Raw genomic sequence first — 19,419 nt, forward strand, 5'->3', positions numbered from 1 at the left:
GGCACAAGGGGCTGGGAGGGGACACGGCCGGGACAGTGACCCCAGCTGGCCCCAGGGATGTCCCACACCACACGGCGCCATGCTCAGCACATGGAGCTGGGGGAGGAGGGGGAAGGGGGCACGTTGGGAGCGATGGCGTTTGCCTTCCCCAGCCCCCGTTGGGCGTGATGGAGCCCTGCTGTCCTGGGGATGGCTGAGCACCCGCCTGCCCGTGGGGAGGAGGGAAGGGATTCCTTGGTTTGCTCTGCTTGTGTACGCGACTTTTGCTTTCCCTGTTAGACTGTCTTTGTCTCAGCCCATGAGCTTTCTCACTTTTACCTTTCCATTCTCTCCCCCACCGCACTAGGAGGGAGACAGCAAGTGGCTGCATGGAGCGCAGTTGCCGGCTGGGGTTAAACCCATGACACAGGGAAACCAGTTGAGCTCAGCCCTGTAGTCTCCAGCCAGGTGGGAGCAGAAGGTTAAGGGTGTGCAATTAAGACCAAGAGATCTTCATCGATGACTTGAGCGCAACAAAATGGCTGGCTGTTTTGCAGGCGGCCTTGCTGCCTAGCAGAGTGGATTTGCCACGCTTTCACTGTGAGGAGAAGGGCTCTTTGCTAAGCATCACTCACTGGCCTCACACGGGGAGGTGTTTGGAGTTTCGCCCATGTCAGGTCCTTGCACCTCTTGGGGAACTAACAGGTGAGGATGCAGCTTTCCCCCACGGGAGATGCTGCCCACGAGTGGGCTTCCCCCCTCGGCTGCCAGGCCACTCGTGCCGAGGCACGCAGCAGGCCCCTTGGCGCAGAGCCCCTTCTCTGCCCGCCATTCCCTGAGGGGAAGCAGCAGGACACGGGATGCGCTCGCTGCCTGCAGGCCGCCCGCACCCCGGGGCTGGGCCCGCCACTGCGGGCAGGAGCCTTCCCACTGCGGGGCTGTGAGGTGGGTCAGGATGTGGGGGAAGCCCCTCTCCAGGGGAGTTTGAGGGGATGAGGGTCGGCCAGGAGGCTTTAGGAGTGGGGCCGTGGGCAGGGGTGGTCGGTGAGGTGGCGGGGCGCAGGGGTGGCAGGCGGGCGGTGGTAGCCAGTGTCCGGGGGCTCTGCAGGCGAGCTGGCCAGCAAGGGGGTTCAAGGGCTGGAGTGTGAGGCAGGGCCAGGGGGTTGTCCTGAAAGCCTGTGATTTGCCCTTGTTTTTAACTTTGCCTTTTGAACAGGTTCACTCGGCAGCATACGCGGCCTTAGGGCTGCTGGAGCCTTTCACCAAAATCGGGGGTGCAGAAAAATAACAGGGATAGAAGAGTGTGATGGGGATGGGATAACCCGAGTGAAGGAGATGAGCAGTGCCAGTCACCACAGTGTGGGTCTCGACATGTGGACGGGGCCAAATATCCCCCCAGTGCGGTCCTTCTCTCCTGAAGAGGGTGAAAAACACTTTCTGACCCTACAGACAGTGTGTCTGAAGGCAGAAGAAGAGGACTTGGAGGGACTCTGCCAGATGACTGCCCACCCGCAGAAGGGGGTGGCGATGGCAGCGCTGGCCGGGGCCGTTGTGCTGCAGCCGGTGGTGCAGCAGGGGCAGGCTGTGCTGCACAACGTGCCAGCAGGCATGGCTGTAAGTGTGTGGGAAGGTATCTGTGTTTTTTGAGACTTAGGGTTGATGTAGATTAATGTTTTGCAAGCAAATGGGCAAGCAAAGAGTTCAGAAAGCAAGCCGGCAGAGGAACCACCAGACATGCTCCTGACTGAGGTACAAGTCTGGATGTTAGCTTGTACTATCACGCTGATTTGGTTCTCATTTCAATATTAATTTTTCTAGGTGTTCAGATTTATTGGACTTAAGAGTCTAATCCTTTGTACAGGTTTTTATAATTTCATCCCATGTTTAAAAAGGCAAACTAAAAATTCAGCCTTTCTAGATGATTAACCTGTTGAAGTTCAGACAAGTTTTCCATTCAATGCATTTTATGAGAAGGACATGCAAGCATTGGTGTTTATCCTGTGCCAGCTATTGTTTTTATAATAAAAATAATTTCTTTTCTTTTCAAACTCATGTGCCATCCTAGATAATTTCTGAGGTATGGTCATATTTAAGTTTATCTAATGCAAAAAGTAACACAACCTTGTTAATTGCCATATGACAAAGAAAAATACATAATCATTACAATTAGGCTGCAAAAGTCCTGTATTAATTTGGTAAAATATTGAGAGCATACTTTCTTGTAGTTTTCTTTTAAAAGGTAAATGTACTGAAATAAATTTAAAATGCTTTAAAAAAAATAAGGATACATATTTCTGTGTTCTCAGTGCCGTAGTCTTAAAATGATGCTCTGGAATTTTATATAAAATTTGAAGAGCTTGGGCTTAATTTTAGTAATTGTTCACCTCCCAGTTAGGCTGCTGTATGTTAAATGCAAATTTTTTTGTTGTGGTTTTGTCCATCACATTTAAGGCTGAAAATCAAAATGAATCAATAGCTTGCATCTTGTTGATAGCTCAGTTGTTTTGCCACTAGCAACTACCTTTGATTAGGGAAGTTGTAAAATGTTTTCTTTTTTAAATAGATTGACAGAGGCAATTATGTCATTGCATTTGAAAATAAGGCCCCGCAACTGAGCGCATGCGAAGAGGGGGGAGGAAAGGAACTTTTTTTCACTCCTGGGGAAACAAAGAGCCAGAGCTGCAAAGCCAGTGATGATCTGTCAGACTCATGCAATGAAGGTAAAGAGCAGGAATATGTAACTCCATCAGAACAAACAGTTGTAAGAAATCCCAAGAATCTAAAATTTCATGTTTGTGCTCCGCATCGGAAAAAAGGTAAAAAGTTAATAATCTTTGTAGTTAATTTTCAGATAACATATGTTAAGTTAGATTTTGAAGTGACATCGAAATTTTATATTAAATATTCAGAGTGTTACTTGTTAAGTTTAAATTAGGTTAAATCTAACATTCTGTGGAAATTTGGAAAAAGAAATAATACCCTTCAGCCTTAAGTGATAAAAGATACTTGTTCAGGCTGATGTCATCTGTGTTGTGTTCAGGAGAGACATTTTGGATGGCATTTAGAAATTAACAGTCTTTTGAACAGTATGTGGTATTTGAAACCTCCAGGGAGATTTCAAAGTTAATATTATGTATAAATGCCTTTGAATAAACCTAGTAATTTACTTAGTCTTTCTTAGTTCCCTCATTCAGCTTCAAAATGTGCTTGTTTTGGGGATTTTTGGATGAGCTTAGAGTGGTTTCAGGTTACTGGTCAAGGGTGGTGGGCAAGTATCAATGCCTGTCAGCAAGGTATCTCCCAGAACCTAAGTAAAAGTACCAGAAAATGGCTGATTTAACATTTTAGGAACATAAAAGTATGTTGTAGAAGTTGAGGACTGACTTAGAAGGGAATAGATAAGCAACTGTTTCCCTAGAAACTGTATGTCTGTACTGTAAAAGTTGGATGACATCAGTAAGGTTGAAGAGTCTGTAAGCGTGTGTGTCATAGTATCTGGATATTAAGGTATCTTGGCTGAGGTTGTTTAAAGTATTGTACCAATTGTTAATGTCCCTTGTTTTAGTTCTGTGTTTATAGGAAGCACATTTGAGCAGCTTTAACAAAGCTAACAATGTTCTTTTGTGTGGGCATGAATCCACAATGAATGAATAACAATAAAGTGGTTTTGTCTGCTGTTATTGCAGTGTTAGCTGCACATCTCTGTGTGGTATAAAAGCATTGTATAAAATATATTTTGGTCTTAGGATGAAAATCATTACAGAGAGTGCACTTGGGAGCTGAGACAACTGTTCTGCAAAGGCTCTTCAAATATGACGTATTTGCCATTTCACAGTTTCAAATCTTCAAAACTGGAAGTGTTGCACATTTACTCTTAACTCGTCAAGCTCAAAAGAAATTCATTACTGCTGTGCCATGAACTTGGAAATGTTATGTAATCCAGAAAGCATAACTTTATTCTATGACTTCTTCAAGGAATTGATCTTGTTTTCCTTAAATTCAAATAATAATTTTAAAGAAGTTTTTACATCATGATGTTTTTTACATACACTTTATGAATTCAGGACTACCAGAAAGCTGAGAATAGCTTAACCTGCCATTTCCCAATCTTTTAACAAGCCTACTTAGTACTAATTATACAGTTGTCATTAAGGAGTGTGTTGGACAGGTTGTAAGTGCCTTGATAAACCACATCTTAATGATGTTATCAAGAGAGGAAGCTTCATCCTGCCTTGGAGGTGAGAGCTAGGGTAGGAGTTAGGTTTCCTGGGATTAGGTTCCGAACTGTATCACTAACACATGGCACTATTTTTTTGGCAAATCACTTAGGTCTTAGATACAATAATTTCTGTCTGGCAGCTTGTTGTTGTTTTTTTTGAAAAATGTATTTTGAGGTCATTTTATGGAGAAGTATGAAGTAGTTTTACCCAAAGTAGAGGAACCATATTGAAAATGGTACTTTTTTTTTTTTAAAGTAATTTTGTGGCTCGTATGATCTAAATGTGTCTGTTCCCACAGAAGAAAAAGCAGTTTTCAGCTGTGGTTTGTGCATGTTCACCTCACTCAAAATATCAAATCTTAATCGGCATGTGAAAACCCATTCTGACGAGAAACGTCATGTGTGTCACCTCTGCCTTAAGGCTTTTCGTACAGCTACTCTCCTGCACAACCATGTGAATGTACATACAGGTATCTTATATGTGAAAATACTTCATTTTGCATGTTGTCTGCAAAATTCAATTAACAGCCAGATGGCTTTGTCTTAAGGCTGTATTCTGTGATCATTTTGTGCTCAGAAGTTTCTCTGATTTCATTTGGAGTTCCATGCTGAAAAACAAATGATCTGTAGTTAGTAACTCTCTGCGTATGTCTTAATTTACTTTGTTAAATACCTTTCTAAAAATTTTTGTCAACTGAATATTGACTTCAGTTGTGTCTGATTCCTATGCGCATAATAGAATTTTTGTGATGTTTTCATTTTGCTATATAACCATATGAAGCAAATTGATAAATCATGTTTACAGTAAACTTATGGTGTATATTTACTGTATATAAAAAATTCAGAGTCTCAGAAAAGGTTCTATTAAAAAATTGCACGTGTTAATTTAAGGCAGACAAATCGTACCATTGTATTGTTAAATAAAATTCTGACAAACGGTGTCTTCTTACAGGGACCAAACCCTATAAATGCAGTGACTGTGATATGGCATTTGTGACCAGTGGTGAGCTTTCACGACACAGGCGCTACAAGCATACTTTAGAAAAACCTTTCAAGTGTTCAGTGTGTAAATATTCTAGTGTAGAAGTAAGTACAACCTTATTGAATTTTTTGGGAGTGTTTATGTGGTTTTACATACTGAAATTTTAACGTACTGTAAATTTATAACATTTTTGCACTGATTTTTTAACCTTGAGAAATTTCTGCCGAGTTGGTACCTACCCGTGCGTATGTCATGCTGTCTATATCATCCTTGGTTCTTGTCAGATTTCTAGATGAGATCAAGTCAATACATTACAGGGGTTGTTTTTATTTATTTTTATAAATATATATATGCATTCTGAATTGGGAGGAATGGTCAACCTTGTGGCTGCTGTACTACTGTGAAAGAGAACTGTAGAGACGATAAAGGTAGGGAGACCTGCTGGATCCCAGGAATCAGTGGCCTATGTATAATAGCATCAAAGCAAAGACAACCAGCCTCTGCTAATGGCCTTGGACCACAACGATGGGTTGAGTTTCATTTGTCTGCTATGTTACCACAGTATTACTGCAAGACAGCTGATGACTAAAACTTTGTGGTCACCTGCATTTCATTTGTTTGCATGTTTTTTCATCCCTGTCACCCCTTAAAAAAGGAACGAGTAATATTCATTCCTTGAATCCTCCCTTTGTCTATGTAGTAATATTTATAATTGAGTTGCTTCAAATTAATATTTCTATTGTTATTTAGCTTTTTAAAACTGGTTACATTTTAAGGGCATTTTCTTTTTTATTATACTAAAATTGCTGCCAGACAATGTGTTTGTGTGAATGTGATCCTACAACAGCATACCTGATCCTGCTTTACACTTCATTCCACATATTGTAGAACAAGACTGGCTGATGTCTGAAATGGTGCTCATACATTCTGTTTATATGCTTGGTGATGTTTGGTTTTATAGGATTGAAATTCATTTAATCTGGAAATAAAAAAATTAGAGACTGCCTAAGGTTCAGTTGGAAAAAATAGGCTTTCAGTCATGCACCTACGATTGAATCACAGTCACAGCCACCTATGATTGAATCACTGTCGCAGCTCAGTGAATATTCAGTATCTGAATTTTTTATGTGCTATGTCCAGATCTAAAACTGTAAGAAGGCCTGAACTTTATTCCACACACCTTATCTTCTTAATTAGATTTGGGATAGCTTGCATCTTTAAAAGCCTTGTCCGTTCATGTCAAAGTGTCCTACTCTTTCCCTTGTTTTGATAAGGAAGTATTCAGCTCTGATTGCTGTTGCAGAACTCTCACTAATATTGCTGTAAACTCTATCTGAATAAGGAGAGTGGAAGGAGTCCCCTAGTACTACCCTGCATATGATTTGACTTCTGTATAACAAAGATTGGCAATCATGTTCAATTTTATTTGAGTGAGTATTGTAGATCTGAATGGATCTAGTGATGAATTCATTAAGTATGTTTGTAAATGGAGGAATTGAGCATGAGGTAACTCCTAATCTTAGCTTGCATACCTACAATATTTATGGAGAACATATCACCAGAACAGAATAAAAAAAGTAGAATGAATTAAACTTTTGCAGTGAAAGTGCTTCACTGGGATTTGAAGGTGAATAAAGGCTTTGGTTAATGAGTTCAGTCTTCCATTTATCTTCCTGAGGATTTTAAAATAATTTTGTTTGGCATAACCAAGTACCCTGAAGGCGGTAGGTATCCCCTTCAGCTGATCTGAAAATTCTAGCTTTTCTGTTTTGACTATAAAATCTCTCCTTTTGTTTATGTTGGCACCAAACATTGGAAGTAAGATCGTCTGGGGAAAGAGTACAGAAATGTTACCTAAAACCACAACAGGCTGATTGTATAGGAAAAAGAGGCAGCGGAGAGGGGCGGGAGAGCGCTAATTCTGGGATTGATGCAATATTTAAAATTGCAATAGATGTATTTTGTAAAATTGCTTATATTTTAATTTATTATGTGTCTCATGTAAATGTTACTGCAGAAAATGTCTTCTTTTTGTACTAGGCAAGCAAAATGAAACGACACATTCGCTCACATACAGGAGAGCGTCCTTACGCCTGCGACCTTTGCAGTTATGCTAGCAAAGATGCATTTAAACTGAAAAGGCACATGATAACTCATTCAGGTAGGACTCTGATGTAATGACCACGTTGATGTCCTTAGGCCCTTAACATTCATAGGGTTAGAGTGATCTAATTTCAGACTCTAGAGTTAACACGTTTTCATTTGTGATTTTGAGTAAATATGTGCCTGGAAAACGTGTTCTCTTTAAATTTTTTGGATTTGGCTCTTGGAATTCCAGCTGTACAGTGCTAGTGGTTACAGTCTTGCTGTTCTTCCTAAACATTTTTTTATCTTAGAAAAATATTTCATTTACGTGGTCTTGTTTTCTGTGGATCAAATTGTCACTTTTATTTCTCAATTAGTTAATTTCTTATGGAGAAGTATTTGATGGGAGAGTTTAAAACATCTGTTCAAAACATGGACATCGTTGTGGCCCCAGATTGCTAGTAACTAATTTGGTCAGTAAAGAATTAAATTGTTTTAACATTGAAAGCAATGCATTCCGACCGTGGCTCTGTAATGTGCATGCCTTCTGAGAAGGCAGTATCTGTCACATAGTTCAGAGTGTAACATAGCTCAGTTATGATACATAATGTGTGTTATGATTAGTGTTTTAGTTTGAATCAGAGTGTGAGAGTGTGGTTTGAATCAGATCTTCCAAATACCCCACATACCATGCTTCGGTTCGCATCTCAAGGGATTTTGGTGCAATTAAACTCAGTTCGTTTTTTAATGGGAGTCAACCAGAAGAGTCCAACGGAGCACCTAGTGTTACCCACAGAGTCCACAGACTGGAGCTGGTTCAAAATCTCTGTGTACATTGGGTCCACAGCACTAGCTGTTCCTCTCTGCTCTTATCAGACTGCACTAATTGCCACTGTTCATGTAATTTTTGATGACACACCTGATGTGACTTTTTGGGGCAGAATGGCAAAAGAGGAATTTACTGCTTTCTCTTCTGCTGTTACGTATGGCTGGTGGTGAATTGTTTTTATCACTATGTTGTTACAGCTGTTCGCTTCCTCTCTTTGCACATTTGATAACTCTGCATTTTTGTACATGAAATATTGCAGACAAAAGTTAATTAAAATAATTCCTGATTAACAGTTTAGAATTATAGTAATGGCTTCACACTTCATCAGTTTGACATGCAGCTTCTGGAAACCAAGATTTTGCATTGTAATCAGCTATGTAAACTTATTCAGGTGCTTTGTCAACTAATAGTAACATTTTGGTTGGTCTGGGGACTGTTGCTGTTGGAACATGGATGCTGAGATCTGTGGGAATTTTGCATCTGTATCAAGTACAGAGAGTTTCTAAGTGTGTGACATTTTAATATGTTTCTTATAGGTAAAAAACCCTATGAATGTTATGTTTGCCAGGCAAAATTCACTCAAAGTGGTACCATGAAAACCCATATGTTACAGAAGCATGGAGAAAGTGTGCCAAAATACCAGTGTCCACACTGTAGTACCTTTATTGCGCGAAAAAGTGACTTGGGTGAGTTTAAAGGACAAAAAATTGAAAATGAAAAGTGTAGAAATAATTAGAGGTGAGATATCTACTTTTCACTCCTTACAGTGATACCAAATACATTCTATATGACCGTATATAATTACAGAATATTTCTATGGAAAATGTATTTATTGTTTTACAGGTAAGTTCCTCCTGCAAGGCGATGTGGTGACATCTTGTGGTTGATGTTTTAATTCGTTTAAAATGCAAAGTAGCAAACATGTAGCTTTTTTCCCTGCTTAATACCTGTGGCATTGGGACCTTCTGTTTTTCAGTAAGGAGGTACCTTACAAAAATCTATGTCCAGGTTGTATTGTCAAGTTTTTTCTCAAAGCCACAGAAAATAGTCAGATCTGTATAAAGCCATTTCGGTTCTTGCATTCTGTTTCTTTCTCAGCTCTAGTTAAAATGTGTACATGTGTCCAGCTGTATAAGAAACTAAAATAGATCCGATGTTTTAGTATATATGGGGGTTTTGCATATACCAAATCAGCTTTTACCTCTTTATCTAAAATTGTACTGTGTGTTTAGTTGCTGAGCACATTGTCCTTGAAACTTAAAGAAATGTATGTGATTGCATTAGTTAGTAAAGTGCAAGTTAACTTTTAAGTTTGCCTTCATCAGTCCAGCAGACAATGGTTTTACTATGCTTCAAGCATGCAAAACTCTCAGAATTGTAAATTCTGTTAGATCAATTAGATCAATCAAAGATGATTTTTTGGGCTATATAACACTGATGGAACGTTGAATGTGATACAATAAACTCAAATGCCTCTTAGCTAGTTGGAGTCTTTTCCCAGAGCACAAATAAACCACTGCATAAATTCATCTTCATTCAATATGCAGATGATGGGATTTTTTCCTCTGCCATCAGTATCAAACAGTTTTGATACACAGGTTGATACTGAAAATATAAGCTAAAATTTCCTTGTACAAACCACGGTTCTTGAAATACAAGCCATTATGAGTTTCTGGGAATTTATACTAAATTTCTTAACTACCCTCATTTGGAAATGTACTTGCTTTGAGTACAAATAAAGTTCTCCCTATCCATATGTTTCACGTGTAAATTCATCTTCTTTTCTAGAAAGAAAATGTTTTCATAAAGATTGAGAGTTTTACTAATAAATCAGTGTATTAGAAATATAGCATATTTACTGTATTTGAAGCAATATAGCTGACCAATACCGAGAAAACCTATATAAAATTCTAGGTTTCCAGAAATGTATGAAAAAGCTGTATTAAAAAATATTTAGACATACAACGTTTTTAGCATCTATTTATATTTTCAAATAAAGATTAGGCTGAAGTCTATGAAGTATTTGAAGGTAGAAAACGTACTGTTATTTACATACACACAATTTCTTTGTTCATATATTTTTCCACTTTTCATTTTAATACTGTAAATACTACTTTGGGTAGTATTTTCAAATGAATTTTTGTGTTTAATAAAAGCAGACAGTTACCGGAGTTTTTGAAAGGATTTGTTTTGTTAAATGATTTCCAATGAAATCAGTAAGATTTTGGCTTACAACTGCTTAATTTCTCTGGAAGGTTGCAACATCTTGCTGCAACTTCAGTTATCTTAAACTAATTTGAAAAATTGCCTATTTGGCAATTTTACCCCTACTGCAGAGAACACAGAAAGTTCTTTTTTGTGTTTTCCCCTACAATGTGTGCATTACTTAGGCCATGCACAGTCTAACTCTTGTTCAAAATTGTGGAAACAAAATATTTACCATTAAAATTAATTGCTTTTAATAACTGTTCAGGTGTCCACTTGCGAAACCTGCATTCCTGCTTGGCAGTGGCAGTTAAATGCAGTTACTGTGAAGCTCTTTTTCATGAACGTTATGCTCTTATTCAGCACAGGAAGACTCATAGAAATGAAAAAAGATTCAAATGTGATCAGTGCAGCTACGCGTGTAAGCAGGTATTTAAATTCACTGAAAAGTTATCACTTATTCAATTGATGGTTTGGCAAGGTAGGGTTGGCTTTGGGGTTACATTTACCTTCAGATAAAAACTTTTGTTACTGCAGTCTAACTAAGATAGTGTAGTTATATTTAATTGCAAGACAAATGGCTCACCAATAAACAGGAAAATTGAAATGCTGGAAAATCTGAGGCTATCTTCTAGGTAAATCTTTTGTACATGAGCTGCTTAGAAGTATAAAGGAAGAGCAATCACTTTTGGTGACACTGTGATGAGAACAAAATAGAATATTTGTGCCTTTAATGTGATTTTCAGAAGTGATGCAGAATAATTCAGTCCAAACCAAACATTTTATTTTAAGGAATACATTTAGGTTAGCATTGCTTTGGCCTTGATCTGTTGGAGTGTACTATTGCTTCATTCTCATCTTCTCTGCTAACGTTAATAAGGTTAGGAAAAAAACCTCTGAGCTTCTAGCTTCTCCAAGTCAGTGGGCAGTATCCCAATGTGTTTTTCAGCATCTGCTTTCAGGGGAGGATAATTAAGAAGACTGTATAACACCCTTGCACTTTTCTGTGTGCCTGTCTGGTTTTTTGAACATGGGTTATAGAGATGGATAGTTATATTACAGATAATATATTCTTTCAGAAACAACACTTAATTGTACATAAACAAACCCATACTGGTGAGAAGCCCTTCGTTTGCTTGTGCTGTAGCAAAAGCTTTCAACAGAAGCAGCTTCTCACTCTTCACTTTAGGAACCACCATGATTCTAATATTAAACCTACTGTTTATGAATGCCCTAAATGTGGTAAGAGCTATTCATGCTGGGTAAGATAATTCCTTTTAAGGAATCTCCGTGGATTTATCTTTAGCTAAGTATTGCAGATGAAATTGTCACAAAGGACTGAGAGTAAGATGCAGTGTACTGGCTGGAAAGTTAACTCCTTAATGCTAAGCCAACACAATGTGTTTGTTTTCTTTCCCAAACCTTACACTGGGGGATTAATAAAGGACTTTATAGTATTCCCCTTTAGGTAGAATGTACCTGACACATCGTATTTTCAGGGCTGGTACAGGTTTGTACAAGCCAATGTTAAAGTTACTAATGTTTAATACAATAGTAGTCTTAAAACAAATAAAAAGGCGGTGTGGAAGTATGAATTCTGAGACAAATTGAAGAATTTGGAAAGATAATTGAAATAAGAGTGCTAGGACCAGTTCAGCAAGGAAAGTAAGAAATTATTATTCACATCTTCAAAACCATATGTAGTGAGAACATATCCCTGGTGCACACTTCTAAAGTAAATGTAGCCTTTTTTCCACATACAGATTTTACATGTAAAACTTTATTGCTTATCCAGGAACCAGAAAATGATAAATCTGATTTTTATACCCACCAAATGGCAATGTTCCTTTAAAGCAGACTTTTAATATGTATTCTGGAAAATCTTCAGGAGTTTTATAGAGGTTGTTAGCTAAGTCAGCCTTTCACTTAGTGTTCCAAAATTTGTCTGTCAGAACCATATTTGTTTTTTGTGTGTGTGTTAAAGTGCTTACATACATGAATATTTGATTCATATATTTATGCTTCATTATGCTAACAGAATAATATGCATAAGCATGCTGAAAATCATGGATTGGTGAGGACAAAAACTGCTACACCCAGAAAAAGAAGCGAGGGCAAAAATAAAACCCATGAGAACGCAAAGCATGTTAAGCAAGAAGGTAATCAGTGAATAAGTTAGAATTTAATCATGTAAATTAGAATCAAGAATAAAAGGCTAAGGCAGTGAATCTCCCCTGCTGTTTAATTACTGTTTCACAATGAAGCTAATTTAAGTGCTAATAATGGAAGAGTACTTCAGAATAGTCTTTACCGTGTGTCAGAAATTCTTGTCATCTGAGTTGGGTCACTGCTAAGGTACCCATTCTGAGACTTCTATTCCCCTGCTCCTGCAAATGTCTTCCTAAACTCCCTGCTTAGCAACGCTTACAAATGCATTTTTCTTTTCCCTTTTACAAATTCCCTTTGCCTTTATAAAGGAGGATGAAACACATCATTACTGAGTTGAGCCATAGTGAGTTTTCTTAAGAGCTCATGATTTACAATATACTGCTTTAGTACAGCCCAGATTGAAAACTTTCCAATTTCAGAGCTCAGATTGCATGTTAATCACAAAAGATCTAGCACAGCTTAATAAAGAAACTGTTCATCTTCTTTCTCTCCCACTCGGACCAGACAGCGATCAAATAATAATAAAAATGCTACAGATTTGAATATCTAGAGTCATTATTCTGTCGCACTGTAGAGGTGATGAGGCCAGTTCATAGAGCTCTTGGTTCAGCATGTCTGTGCAATCTGAAACTTGCTTGTACTTAATGTTACTCATTGTGGGTAGCTCTGAGTGTTTGTTCTGTAAACTTCAATATAAACCAAAAGATGGTCCATAGTTAATATCTTTCCTTCTCTTTCTTTTGCTTCCTCATCTTTTCTTATTAGGTTAAGTTTCCCAGAAAGTTAATAAGTTCAAGTTTTGGCAGACCAAAATGGTAGACTAATTGGTCAGTTGACGTCTGGTCAGGGAGAACGCCACAGCATTAAGTGAGGTGCCTTTTCTATCTGGGTGATGCGACTAGATTCCTGATACAGTCATTTATCTTTTATCTTATATGCAGCTCTAAAAACATATGAAGTAATTTTTTTATTCTCTCAAATGAACCCTAGCCTGTCATCACATATGTAGTAATATTCTAACAGTTTCACCTTACAGTCTAAATTTGACCCAGAGGAGATGTCTGCTCATAATTTCATTTATGTGCATTTCTGTTGAATTAGACAAAGCACAATATACGACATTCAGTCAGGGCAGGCCATGGGCAGGAGCCCTGTATCCTCATGCATCCTGCCTTCCCCCGCTCTGTTGTGGCGTGAGAGCTGGCCACATGTTTCTGTTTCTGAGGTTGCCTTTGGGGCCAAAAAAATAGCTTTGCCTGACCAGAACATTGTGTCATTTTTTGCCTCTCTGCTTCCCACATGCTGTTTGAAAGCCATGGTAGTCTTCCTGATAGGATTCTTCAGGTGATTTTTATGGAGTAAGAGACAAGAGTAGAGATACATCTAAGGCCTAGGTGTCCTAAAATGATAAATTTTGGTATATCAGATTATATCTACACTGATTTGTGGCCAATGACACTGAGATAAAATTTGACATAGTGAGAAGAAGAAATGTTGAAGCTTTTCTGAATCTAATGAATATATATCAGCAGCTGAGTTTACATTAGCATTGACACTTCTGTTTTCACTAGTAAGACTGTAATGGTATGGTTAGAGAGAAATGTTACAGCTGCAGTGTTTATGTTTGTGCAATAATTAGATTTTGCTGTTTATTTATGTTTTGCTATGTGCAAACAATTTCTTTTTGGTATCTTGCAGATCCCTTCCTATGAAAGCTTGATTTTCTAGAGCTGAGATAACATGTCTTTAGAGGTTGTTCATGCAAATACTCAGTCCACTAATTGTCTCACACAAATACTAGAAATTTCTGTGCTGGTTCCAGAAGGTTTATTCCCAAAGTTGACATTTGCGAGTGTATGTCACTGTTCACTTCTTGCACAACTTGCAGGGCCCGGTGGGATCCCGTATGTGGCTTTACAAAACATTACTTGTGTGACTGGTGCTGCCAGCTATTTGCTGTTGCTAATAATTAAAAAATAAAATGCATGTATACGAGAATTAAATTTCCAGTTAAATAATGGTTAGTTTTCCTCTGATAAGAATGCCATGGGTACTACTCACTAACATGGCTTGTAATGTAATATCCAACATAAAACATATTCATTCTCCAAATAAACTATAAGATAAAAGACAATGCTGCTGTTATATATTGGCAGTATTTTCTCCACTGATTTAAGTTGAGCATTTGTTAAATTTATTGAAATATTTACTTGTCTTTCTGGTTAATCACCACAATATTTAATTTATTTTTTTTTTGTGAAGCTGACCTGGAATTGTTCCAAGATGTCTCCGCTGTGAAAAATGAACATTGTGCCAGTGAGATTGTTCCTGTTTTACATGGAACAGAAACAGCAACTCCGAGAGAACAGAAAACAGAAACGACTTGTGAAATGATTCTCAACATGATGGACAAATAACGCACGAACGGACTCTGGTCTTCCTTGTTTTCATGGGTTGTAACTGACCGGTTCAAAGTGTGTAACTATGTCCAGCTACTAAGCTAGAACAGACACTGGTTGAAAGCTGTTGAAGCCCTTTTGTGCTCATTTTTCTTCCTGTTGCCATTTCTACTATGTTACAGAAATAACATTGCCGAAGTGTGAAAGTTATAGGGAACCTTCACCTGTTTTATTACATACATGTAATAACAGAATGAAGAAAAAATTAACTGATTTCAGAGTAATTTATGAAAAAGTAGATAGGTTTGTTTCACCTTGCATTTCATTTTTCTTCCAGATGTACTCACAGAATTGCATACTGATCTGAAGCTAATTTATTCCTCGCTTGCTTTATAGAGCGCTGCATGAACTTCAGTCTGTTTGTACTTTCCTGAGGTAAGCACATGAGAGGTAGTGATATTTTTAATGCAAGGGGCATTTACTACATCTCCTTTCTGCAAACAATTTAGTTTCTAGAATTCACAATGCTAAAATACAGTTTGGGGCTAAAAAAGTGCCGTGGTTTATGCCCCATACTTCTAGCAATTATTTAATGTTATTAGCTCAATTCTCTTTTCCCAGTGGTTTTCAATAGGTACGATGCCATTTTCTTCAGAAGAGTTCCTTTAGTTTTACATCAGCGTGGAAAATAGCGGCAGAAGCAGATCCCTTACTTCTTGGCTTGTTGTTAGAGTACCTGCAAGCTTTGGGGTACGGTTTCACAGCTGGATCATGCTGCCTGTCCTGTCTTTTCCCCCATGCTCCAGGCATAGTTTTCTTTCCTCGCTGTGTTTCAGGTCTAGCAAGCACACGGCTGTAGGGTGAGTTGGATCAGCACGTAGATCTAATTAGAAACTAACTTTTTCTCTCATCCTTGTTTTGGTCAGATCAGTTAGCTGAGCAGGCATAGAGCTGTGTGATCATTAGAGCTGACAAAGATGAAGCAGCTGCAGGGTGTGCTGGTGTCAGAAGAGTGTGCAGGTCCCCCCCTTTCTGGGGATGCATGGCTTTCTGTCACCTCAGGCTGGCTATTTCTGGAGTGTGGGTGGTAGCTGTTTTCCTCCCTGCTCCTTCCCCTTTCAACAGCCTTCTTCCAGGTGTTTCCATGTCAGGTTGTGATCATACATTTAGCACTAGATCCAAAACACACCCATGACTTTGATTTTGATTAGACGTTCAATAAAACACACTTGTATTATTTAGGAAAGTTCATGTTTGTAGTACATTTAATAATCAGAGGAATTTCAACTGTCAAATATAATTCTCTAGCTTTTTTCAGGTTATAAGAATTACTGGGCTTACTGCTTAATTAATGATTAATATAGTTAGAGTAACTACAGTAAGTACTATTGATTTTTATGATTAATTACAATGATAATTGCCATTTATGCAATGTTCGCTCATTCTTTTGTTGTTTATAATTAATACTTGGAAGCGTGTTCATAAAATCTTAAATACTTATAAAATACTAATCTTTAATGCTGCTACTCTTATGTTACATTTCATTATAAATAAACGCTAGCATTACTAACCAATTTTAATAATATCAAGTCATGTACCAAGTACATAATTTTAATTAAAATGCCAAACCCTTATCCTAATTTCAGGATTAGCATCTATGTTTAACTTCATTATATATATAATACAGAACTCAGCCAGTATAAAATTGTTTGGTTTTTGCATGTTGAGCTAGCTGTGTTTGCTGGTTATGCTGATGCGGTCAGGGGTAGTGAATTCTGCTGTGTGCGCTGTTCATTGCAGGTGGACTGCATTTCAAGATCTAAATACTGGAAATTTTAACTTTCCTTACTTTGAAAAGTCTGTTAAAAATGAAAACTTAGTTTTTTCCAGTAAGTGTATTAAGCGAACAGCTTTATCCTATAAATCCTATACTTGATAATATGTCTACATGACTGTTCTACTAGAGTTACTTTTTATATTTGGCAACTGTTCTGCTGTAATAAGACCCAAAACAATGGCGTGCTTTGGAGCTTTAACTGTCATGCAATGTTTTAAGTATTTCCATGCACATGGTGAGGAGATAAGGATGTCAGTATTGGCACGAGATACTTGCTGCCTTACAGGAGTAAGTTATCCAGTTTAGAAGATACAGAGCACCCTACACTAAAAGGCCTCAACAAGACCTTAATCAATCAGCTCAATTAAATATACAAACAGGAATTACCACTTTGGTAATAGAAACCTCATTCAGGTTTGTAGCCCATGTTTTTAGCTATTACAGAGAAGTCAGTGCCTTTGAACTTATCAAAATTACTTGTTGGCTTTGTCCTCCTATTATAATGGTGTTATTTGAGTGTTTAATATCGATTCATGATTGTTGTTTTGTGTCTGTTTTCTTGATGGTAATATTTATCCAGTTTTACTAAGTTAACGATTTGTTCTGGCTGCCTTGTCAATCACAGGACTTAAGAATACTTTTGTCCAGGAAAATTGCTTAAATAATATTGTTGACTTTATCCTTCTTGTGCTGTTTCCATTTGTGTCATAAATTCTAAGCAGCAGATTTCATTGTTAATATTCTTTTTGGAAGTTGTATAAATTACTTGATCAATTTTCTGGATATATACTGTTCATTTGAATTATTAATCACAAAGCTGACTCATTTTGTGCTGACATCTGTAAATCATACTACATAAAGTGGAATATGAATGTAATATTAAAAGATCTTGTTACCTCTGAACTTGGAAAATTATTATTTAAGTCATCAGAAGCTAGAAATGTGTCCTTTTGAAAATCAAGAAAGGACGCTTTGACCTCTTTAGGAGCCATTCCTAGTGGTCTCATGCTTTTTAACTGTAAGTGATTGCTCTTCATGATTAAGAATTTGCACCGCTCTGGCTTTCAGATGTTTATTTTACAAAGATAATTCAATTTAATAATATTATTCATATATTTTAGACTGGTACACTCGTATTAATATCTTTTAACCAGTACATATTCTGAACAAATGGCAATTTTAAAATATTTTAACTTACTAATAATGGAGGAGTGGTTAAATGTACAGGAATGATTCGTGTCATGGAACAAGTAACAGTGAAGTATTCGATAATATTTTCTAACAGTGTTCTCGGATAATTCAGTTATTTGGAAAGTAAGATTTCTACATAAAAGGAAGCATGCATTCTGAGTTTCCTCTGCAGAAAGCAGAAATTCTCTACGCTTTAAATAATTGATGTGTGAGGAAGAGTGCAGTTTCTGCACAGGCATGTGTAACACATCATACCCAACAGAAAAAAGGAGAGGAGGAGTAAAACCAGTGTTTGCTTCGGAGATGCCTTTACTAATTAAGCTCCATAATATAACTAAGACCTTGAAGCATAATAACTTCAACGATGCTAATACGTGGCATATGATGCTGCAGAAGTAAGTACATTTTGGTGTATCGATTCGAATAACTTGTCTTCTGAAACTTCGGAGAGCTGTTCCCCCCCAAAATCCTAGAATTTGCCAAGGAAATGAAGCAAAGTAGCTAGTGTCAGCAAGAGTTGGAGCGTGTGCTTGCATGAGGGCGTGGAATTAAGCGTTGGGCTGCGAGTTGATGACTGACAGAGGTAATTAGAGGAGTTTCCTGTAGATGGCAGTACACGTTCACATCTATTTAAGCAGGCAGAGGAACAAATGATGCACGTCAAAGGTGCTTTGATTTTTTTCTTTTAGTATTGACTTAGTAAGGTGACCTTGCTGATGATTTTATGCCTGTCAAGGCTATACAAAAAGAATTCTTGGTGGCTTTTTTCCTTAGCAAGCTGATAAGTCCTAGTGTCGCTACAAAGAGTAGTCACTGCGAGGAAAGAGCATGGGGTGTGCATACCTGTCTGTCTTCTGCTGAAGCACAGCTGTGCTGGGATGAGGCTGCCCTGTTCCTACTGAAATGGGCATTCATGGAGGCTTGGCCCTCCACGTTCCTTGACTGCGATCCCTCTTCATCCCTGCACGTTCGTTGACTGTGATGCCTCTTCAACCCTCCATGTGCCCTTGCTGTGTTTCTTTTCTGCTCTGGTTTAGTTGGCTGAGTTGGCTCAGTGAAAGGTCAGGTGAGCGCCACCAGTGCAAGGGAGGTGTATGGAGTGTGCACTAGGAGCACGTTAATTTCTTTTCTGTTGCTGTAAATCACTTTAATATATCATGTAAAATTATTGCTTAATGACAATTTAAGCCATTTATCTAAGAAGCCTTTAGTTAAAGAGATTTTAAGGGTTTTGACAAGCAGCTGATTTGTTAGGCAGATTTATAAAGTCCTTTAAAGTGAGGGGAAGCGTGCGCACAGACCCTTCATAATAGAGCTTCTCAACTCTTACGATTTCATTTTTCTCCAAGTTAAGCTTTGACACAACAGTGTGGAAATTGTGCACAATCAGTGTCGCCACAAAGACTAGGTCTTTCCTCCGCATGCTGTGATGTGAGATTTTACCATAGGATGATCTTTACTCATCGTCTAAGCATCATTCTGGTAGAGTAGATGATGAAAATAGTGCACTTCCAGCTGATATGC

At 38.1% G+C, this 19,419-nt stretch overlaps 1 protein-coding gene across 1 annotated transcript; it reads left to right on the plus strand.

Annotated features, from left to right (window-relative positions):
* Nucleotides 1-1,084: 1,084 nt before the first annotated feature.
* On the plus strand, nucleotides 1,085-17,591 carry CTCFL (CCCTC-binding factor like). Its single transcript, XM_075108863.1, has 7 exons — nucleotides 1,085-1,593; nucleotides 2,543-2,795; nucleotides 4,498-4,668; nucleotides 5,151-5,284; nucleotides 7,221-7,341; nucleotides 8,631-8,780; nucleotides 14,731-17,591. The coding sequence occupies exons 1-7, from the start codon at nucleotides 1,315-1,317 to the stop codon at nucleotides 14,883-14,885; spliced, it is 1,263 nt and encodes a 420-aa protein (XP_074964964.1). The 5' UTR covers nucleotides 1,085-1,314; the 3' UTR covers nucleotides 14,886-17,591.
* Nucleotides 17,592-19,419: the final 1,828 nt, after the last annotated feature.

The sequence above is a fragment of the Phalacrocorax aristotelis genome, chromosome 13 (assembly GCF_949628215.1).
Source record: "Phalacrocorax aristotelis chromosome 13, bGulAri2.1, whole genome shotgun sequence".
NCBI lineage: Eukaryota > Metazoa > Chordata > Aves > Suliformes > Phalacrocoracidae > Phalacrocorax > Phalacrocorax aristotelis.